General features: G+C 55.0%; 1 protein-coding gene across 1 annotated transcript in view; it reads left to right on the forward strand.

The window, feature by feature from the left end:
* Nucleotides 1-8,574, forward strand: part of AHNAK (AHNAK nucleoprotein) — a 19,579-nt gene that overhangs the window by 9,440 nt on the left and 1,565 nt on the right. Inside the window, 2 exon segments of the mRNA XM_017747267.1 lie at nucleotides 26-3,491; nucleotides 3,494-8,570. Of these exon segments, the coding sequence (XP_017602756.1) occupies nucleotides 26-3,491; nucleotides 3,494-8,570 (8,543 nt within the window).

The following is an 8,574-nucleotide window of genomic DNA, read 5'->3' on the forward strand; positions in this document are numbered from 1 at the left end:
TGATGTTGAACTGGAAGGGCCTGAGGGGAAGATCAAAGGCCCCAAGTTCAAGATGCCCGAGATGCACATCAAGGCCCCCAAGTTCTCCATGCCCGATGTCGACTTCAACCTGAAGGGCCCCAAGGTCAAAGGTGATGTGGACGTGTCAGTTCCAAAACTGGAAGGTGACCTGAAGGCCCCTGAGCTGGACATCAAAGGCCCCAAAGTGGATATTGAAGCACCTGATGTCGATATTCATGGCCCAGAAGGGAAAATAAAATTTCCCAAATTCAAGATGCCCAAATTTGGGGTTCCCGGCTCCAAAGTGGAGGCACCAGACGTGGCCGTGAACCTGCCAACAGGAAACCTGGATGTGTCCGGCCCCAAGGTGGACCTTGAAGGTCCGGAAGTGGACGTGGAGCTGCCAGAGGGGAAGGTCAAAGGCCCCAAGATCAAGATGCCCGAGATGCACATCAAGGCCCCCAAGATCTCCATGCCCGATGTCGACTTCAACCTGAAGGGCCCCAAGTTCGAGGGTGATGTTAAGGGTCCTGAGCTGGACATCAAAGGCCCCAAAGTGGACATCGAGGCACCCGATGTCGACATTCACGGCCCCGAAGGGAAATTCAAACTACCAAAATTCAAGATGCCCAAATTTGGGATGCCGGGGCTGAAGGGAGAAGGTCCTGAGGTGGACGTGAACCTCCCAACAGGAAACCTGGATGTGTCTGGCCCCAAGGTGGACATTGAAGGTCCGGAAGTGGACGTGGAGCTGCCAGAGGGGAAGGTGAAAAGCCCCAAGTTCAAGATGCCCGAGATGCATTTTAAGACACCCAAGATCTCCATGCCCGACATTGACCTGAACCTGAAAGGTCCCAAGATCAAAGGTGACGTTGATGTTTCTGTCCCTAAGCTGGAAGGTGACCTGAAGGGTCCTGAAATTGACATCAAAGGCCCCAAAGTCGATGTTGATCTTCCTGATGTGGAGCTGGGAGGTCCTGAGGGGAAGATCAAAGGCCCCAAGTTCAAGATGCCTGAGATGCACATCAAGGCCCCCAAGATCTCCATGCCGGACGTTGACTTCAACCTGAAGGGCCCCAAGGTCAAGGGTGACATCGATGTCTCTGTCCCTAAGCTGGAAGGTGATGTTAAGGGTCCTGAGCTGGACATCAAAGGCCCCAAAGTGGACATTGAGGCACCCGATGTCGACATTCACGGCCCAGAAGGGAAAATTAAAATGCCAAAATTCAAGATGCCCAAATTTGGATTTTCCGGTCCAAAAGTGGAAGGTCCCGAGGTGGATGTGAACCTCCCAGAGGCCGATGTCAACATTTCGGGTCCAAAGGTTGACGTTTCTGTCCCTGACCTGGACATTGAAGGCCCAGAAGGGAAACTGAAGGGCCCCAAGTTCAAGAAGCCGGAGCTGCAGTTCAACGTCCCCAAAATCTCCATGCCCGACATCGACCTGAACCTGAAAGGCCCCAAATTGAAAGGTGACCTCGATGCTTCTCTTCCCAAGGTCGAGGGCGAGCTGAAAGGCCCAAAAGTTGACATCAAAGGGCCAGAGCTCGAGCTGGAGGGGCCGAAGGCTGACCTCGAAGGAAAAGGTAAAAAATCCAGGTTTAAACTTCCCAAGTTTGGCTTTTCTGGCCCAAAAGTTCAAAGCCCTGAGGTGGACGTGAAGCTCAAAAAACCTGAGGTGGAGCTGTCTGGCCCGAAAGTCGAGGTTCAGGCTCCAGATTTGGAGGCGAAATCCAAAGGTTCCAAATTCAAAATGCCTTTTCTCAATATTTCTTCACCCAAAGTCTCGATGCCGGACGTGGAGTTGAACCTGAAGGGGCACAAAATGAAAGGGGAGTTTGACCTGTCTGTCCCCAAATTGGAAGGGGAGATGAAGAGTCCCGAGGTGGACATCAAAGGCCCCAAGGTCAACCTTGAGACCCCCGATGTGGATGTTCATGGCCCAGAGGGTAAAATCAAGATGCCCAAGTTCAAAATGCCCAAATTTGGTGTTCCTGGGTTTAAAGGGGAGGGGCCAGAGGTGGACGTGAACCTGCCAACAGGAGAACTGGATGTGTCTGGTCCCGAAGTGGACATTGAAGGCCCAGAGGTGGACATTGAGGGGCCAGAGGGGAAGATCAAAGGCCCCAAGTTCAAGATGCCCGAGATGAACATCAAAGCCCCCAAGATCTCCATGCCGGACATTGACCTCAACCTGAAAGGCCCCAAAGTGAAGGGGGATGTGGATGTGTCCCTGCCCCAGGTGGACCTGAAAGGACCCAAATTGGACGTAGAAGTTCCCGACCTCGATATTGAAGGTCCAAAAGGGAAAATAAAAGGCCCCAAATTTAAAATGCCTGAGATGAACATCAAAGCTCCCAACATCTCCATGCCAGACCTGGACCTGAACCTGAAAGGCCCCAAGGTGAAAGGGGGGGTGGACATTGATCTATCCACACCGAAAATCGAAGGGGATGTAAATATGCCAGACATCAGCGTCAAAGGCCCCAAAGTGGACGTTGAAGGCCCAGAGCTGGACATTGAAGGGCCTGAGGGGAAGATCAAAGGCCCCAAGTTCAAGATGCCCGAGATGCACATCAAGGCCCCCAAGATCTCCATGCCCGATGTCGACTTCAACTTGAAGGGCCCCAAGGTCAAGGGTGACATCAATGTTTCTGCTCCAAAGCTGGAAGGTGACCTGCAGGGCCCCGAAATCGACATCAAAGGCCCCAAAGTGGACATCGAGGCACCCGATGTCAACATTCATGGCCCTGAGGGAAAATTCAAGATGCCCAAGTTCAAGATGCCCAAGTTCGGGATGCCCGGGGTCAAGGCAGAAGGTCCTGAGGTGGACGTGAACCTCCCAACAGGAAACCTGGATGTGTCTGGCCCCAAGGTGGACATTGAAGGTCCGGAAGTGGACGTGGAGCTGCCAGAGGGGAAGGTGAAAGGCCCCAAGTTCAAGATGCCCGAGATGCATTTTAAGACACCCAAGATCTCCATGCCCGACATTGACCTGAACCTGAAAGGTCCCAAGATCAAAGGTGACGTTGATGTTTCTGTCCCTAAGCTGGAAGGTGACCTGAAGGGTCCTGAAATTGACATCAAAGGCCCCAAAGTCGATGTTGATCTTCCTGATGTGGAGCTGGGAGGTCCTGAGGGGAAGATCAAAGGCCCCAAGTTTAAGATGCCTGAGATGCACATCAAGGCCCCCAAAATCTCAATGCCGGACTTTGATCTGAACCTGAAAGGCCCCAAAATCAAGGGGGATGTTGATGTTTCCGTTCCCAAGCTGGAAGGTGACCTGAAAGGCCCTGAAATTGACCTCAAAGGTCCCAAAGTCGATGTTGACCTTCCTGATGTTGATCTGGAAGGACCCGAGGGGAAGATCAAAGGCCCCAAGTTCAAGATGCCTGAGATGCACATCAAGGCCCCCAAAATCTCAATGCCGGACTTTGACCTGAACCTGAAGGGCCCCAAGGTGAAGGGGGACGTTGATGTTTCCGTTCCCAAGCGGTGAAGGGGGATGTTGATGTTTCCGTTCCTAAGCTGGAAGGTGACCTGAAGGGCCCTGAAATTGACATCAAAGGCCCCAAAGTCGATGTTGATCTTCCTGATGTTGATCTGGAAGCACCTGAGGGGAAGATCAAAGGCCCCAAATTTAAGATGCCCGAGATGAACATCAAGGCCCCCAAAATCTCAATGCCGGACTTTGATCTGAATCTGAAAGGCCCCAAAGTGAAGGGGGACATGGACGTGTCACTGCCGAGCATGGGAGGTGACCTGAAAGGGCCGAAGGTGGATGTGAAAGGCCCTGAGTTCAATGTTTCTGCCCCAGATGTTCAAATCGAGGGCCCAGAAGGGAAGGTTAAAGGCCCCAAGTTCAAGATGCCTGAGATGCACATCAAGGCCCCCAAGATCTCCATGCCTGACATTGATCTGAACCTGAAAGGCCCCAAGGTGAAGGGGGACATTGATGTCTCTGTTCCAAAGCTGGAAGGGGACCTGAAGGGCCCAGACATCGACATCAAAGGCCCCAAAGTCGATGTTGACCTTCCTGATGTGGAATTGGAGGGACCTGAGGGGAAGATCAAAGGCCCTAAGTTCAAGATGCCCGAGATGCACATCAAGGCCCCCAAGATCTCCATGCCGGACATCGACTTCAACCTGAAAGGCCCCAAAGTGAAGGGGGACGTGGATGTGTCCCTTCCAAAGCTCGAGGGTGACCTGCAGGGCCCCGAAATTGACATCAAAGGCCCCAAAGTCGATGTTGATCTCCCTGATGTGGAGCTGGGAGGTCCAGAGGGGAAGATCAAAGGCCCCAAGTTCAAGATGCCCGAGATGCACATCAAGGCCCCCAAGATCTCCATGCCCGATGTCGACTTCAACTTGAAGGGCCCCAAGGTGAAGGGTGACATTGATGTCTCTGTCCCTAAACTGGAAGGTGACCTGCAGGGCCCTGAAATCGACATCAAAGGCCCCAAAGTGGACATTGAGGCACCCGATGTCAACATTCACGGCCCCGAAGGAAAATTCAAGATGCCCAAATTTGGGATGCCCGGGGTCAAGGCAGAAGGTCCTGAGGTGGATGTGAACCTCCCAACAGGAAACCTGGATGTGTCTGGCCCCAAGGTGGACATTGAAGGTCCGGAAGTGGACGTGGAGCTGCCAGAGGGGAAGGTGAAAGGCCCCAAGTTCAAGATGCCCGAGATGCATTTTAAGACACCCAAGATCTCCATGCCCGACATTGACCTGAACCTGAAAGGTCCCAAGATCAAAGGTGACGTTGATGTTTCTGTCCCTAAGCTGGAAGGTGACCTGAAGGGTCCTGAAATTGACATCAAAGGCCCCAAAGTCGATGTTGATCTTCCTGATGTGGAGCTGGGAGGTCCTGAGGGGAAGATCAAAGGCCCCAAGTTCAAGATGCCCGAGATGCACATCAAGGCCCCCAAGATCTCCATGCCCGATGTCGACTTCAACCTGAAGGGCCCCAAGTTCGAGGGTGATGTTAAGGGTCCTGAGCTGGACATCAAAGGCCCCAAAGTGGACATCGAGGCACCCGATGTCGACATTCACGGCCCCGAAGGGAAATTCAAACTACCAAAATTCAAGATGCCCAAATTTGGGATGCCGGGGCTGAAGGGAGAAGGTCCTGAGGTGGACGTGAACCTCCCAACAGGAAACCTGGATGTGTCTGGCCCCAAGGTGGACATTGAAGGTCCGGAAGTGGACGTTGAGGGTCCTGAAGGAAAACTGAAAGGCCCCAAGTTCAAGATGCCTGAGATGCACATCAAGGCCCCCAAAATCTCCATGCCAGACCTCGATCTGAACCTGAAAGGTCCCAAAATCAAAGGTGATGTGGACATGTCTCTGCCAAGCGTTGAAGGAGAGCTGAAAGGCCCTGAGGTCAACGTCACTGCCCCCGACATCAGCATCGACAGCCCTGAGGGCAAATTCAAACTCCCCAAGTTCAAGATGCCCAAATTTTCCATGCCTGGATTCAAAGGGGAAGGGGTGAACGTTGATGTGACCCTCCCCAGGGGTGACGTCGACATTTCGGGCCCCAGCATGGATGTGGAGGCTCCTGACCTGAGCGTGGACGGGAAAGTCAAAGGTCCCAAATTTTCCATGCCTGAGATGCACATCAAGGCCCCCAAGATCTCCATGCCCGATGTCGACTTCAACCTGAAGGGCCCCAAGGTCGAAGGTGATGTCGATGTTTCTGTCCCGAAAATGGAAGGTGACCTGAAGGGCCCTGAAATTGATATCAAAGGCCCCAAAGTCGATGTTGATCTCCCTGACATTGATCTGTCAGGTCCCGAGGGGAAGATCAAAGGCCCCAAGTTCAAGATGCCCGAGATGCACATCAAGGCCCCCAAGATCTCCATGCCCGATGTTGACTTCAACCTGAAGGGCCCCAAGGTCAAAGGGGACATTGATGTCTCAGTCCCTAAGCTGGAGGGGAACCTGCAGTGCCCAGATGTCGATATCAAAGGCCCCAAGGTGGACATTCAGGCACCGGATGTGACCCTGGAAGGGCCCAAGGTCAAGATGCCCGAAATTCAGGTCAAGACCCCCCAGATCTCCATGCCCGACATCGACCTGAACCTGAAGGGCCTGAAGGTGAAAGGCGACTCTGACCTGCATGGGCCCAAGCTCGAGGGGGGTCTGAAGGGCCCCGAGGTCGATATCAAAGGCCCCAAAGTCGACATTGAGGGCCCGGCGGTCGACGTCGATGGTCTGGGGGGGAAAGTGAAGCTACCCAAAATGAAAATGCCCAAATTTGGCTTTAAAGGGGAAGGTCCTGACGTGGATGTGAAGTTGCCAAAGGCCGAGGTGGATCTGTCTGGCCCCAAGGTTGACCTCAGCCTCCCGGAGGTCAACGTTGAGGGTCTGGAGGGCAAAGTGAAAGGTCCTAAACTGAAAATGCCCGAAATGCATATGAACGTCCCCAAAATCTCCATGCCTGAGATAGACCTGAACTTGAAAGGCCACAAAACCAAGGGCGGCTTTGACATTTCAACCCCAAAGGTGGAAGGTCACCTAAAAGGGCCTGAGGTCAACGTCAAAGGCCCAGAATTCGGGGTCAAAGGCCCTGAAGTTGACGTTGAAGGTCCCGACCTGAGCATCGAGGGCCCGGAGGCCAACATCAAAGCTCCCAAGTTTAAAAAGTCCAAGTTTGGGTTTGGGATGAAAAGCCCAAAGGCGGAGGTGGATTTACCGGAGGCAGAGCTGAATGTGGAGTCACCTGAGGTCAATCTGTCTGGGAAGGGGAAGAAGAGCAAGTTCAAGATGCCCAAAATCCACATGAGCGGCCCCAAAGTGAAGGGGAAGAAGGGGGCATTCGATGTGAATGCGGCGGGGGCGGAGCTGGACACGGAACTCAACGTTGCCGGCCCCGACGTCACCGTCAAAGGTGATGCCGCCGTGAAGTCGCCCAAAGGCAAGAAACCCATGTTTGGGAAAATCTCCTTCCCAGATGTCGAATTCGACCTCAAATCGCACAAGTTCCGAGGGGAGGCCTCAGTGGGGGTCCCGAAAGTTGAGGGGGATCTGGAGGTGTCGGTGCCGGCGGTCAAGGGCGACCTCAAGGGCCCGAGTCTCAACATGGACGTTGAAGGTCCTGATGTGAACCTGAAAAGCCCAAAATTCAAACTCCCCGGGGTCCAGGTGGGCGCTGGGGATGTGAAAATCAGGGGGGACCTGAAAGGCCCTGGGATCGATGTCGCCGTTCCCTCGGTCGCGGTGCCGGATGTCGACTTGGGCGTGAAAGGACCAAAAGTAAAAGGTGAAGTCAGCGTTGCCGGAGCACAACTGGAAGGTCCCGAGGGGAAACTGGGATGGCCCAAGGGGGGGAAAATGGGTTTGGGGCTGGAAATGCCGGATGTGGACTCGGATGTGGATGTGAAGCTCACAGGGCCCCAAATCTCCGGACCTGAGTTTGAGGGGAACCTGAAAGGACCAAAATTAAAGGGAGACTTGGACGTTTCGGGCTCCGTGGAAGGGCCCGGCGTCACCCTGGACGCGCCCGGCCTCGACCTTGGCGGCTTGGGGGGGAAGGTGAAGCTGCCCAAGGCCAAGTCCCCAATGCTGGAGGTCAAGGGGGGCGTCCCCTGCTCCGTCCAGTCCCCAGGGGCCTCCCTGGACCTCAAGGGGCCCTCGCTGGATGTCTCCGGCCTGGATTTGGATGTCAACCTGAAAGGACCAAAGTTGAAAGGAGACATCGGCGTCGAATCCCCCAAAGCATCGGCAGACGACTCTGGCTTTGAAATTCTGGGGGGCACCATCAAACTCCCGTCCCTGAAGCTCCCCCAGTTCGGCATCTCCAGCCCCAGCATGGAGGGAGGGGACGCAGGGGTCACTCTGGAAGGTCCCCAAGTGAAGGGGGGGCTGAAGGGCTCCGGTTTGGAGCTGGAAGGCCCCGAGGTGGAACTGAAAGGGCCGAAATTCCCAACACCAGCGTCTCCCGGCGTCCCCGTGCCGGACGTTGATCTGAGGCTGAAAGGACCAAACCTGGATGTGGCTGGTGACATCAAAGGGTCAAAGGTCAGTGTGGAAGCCCCTCATGGAGGGGTGAGCGTCCACCTGGAGGCTCCGGAAGTGTCTGGCTCAGGATTGAACGTCAACATGAAAGGGCCAAAGGTCAAAGGTGTGGCCGAGGTGACGCCGCCGTCGGTCAGCGCTGGCGCTGGAATGTTCCACGCCTCCGGCCCCAAGGTGGGCACTGGGGCCGGCCCCGAGGGCAGCCAGGTCAAAGTATCCTTCCCCAAGCTGCGGATGCCGAAATTCGTCTTCTCTGAGCCTGAGGCCAAGGGCCGGGAGGTCGGGGTGGACGTCGACTTCCCTGGGGCCGACGTGGCCGAGCCGGAACCGGATGAGGCTGAGGCGAGGATGAAGAAATCCAAGCTCAAGATGCCCAAATTCAACTTCTCCAAGCAGAAAGGGCGGAGCGGTGGCACCCTGGGGTCCCCTGAGGCGTCAGGGTCGGTGTCAGGCTCCAAGGGCGACCTGAAGAGCTCCAAGGTGAGGCTGGGCTCAGCCGAGGGCGAGCTGGAGGCCGAGGCGCCGGCGGCCAAGGGCAAATTCTCGCTGTTC

Source organism: Corvus brachyrhynchos, unplaced genomic scaffold (assembly GCF_000691975.1).
Source record: "Corvus brachyrhynchos isolate BGI_N302 unplaced genomic scaffold, ASM69197v1 scaffold442, whole genome shotgun sequence".
Lineage (NCBI taxonomy): Eukaryota > Metazoa > Chordata > Aves > Passeriformes > Corvidae > Corvus > Corvus brachyrhynchos.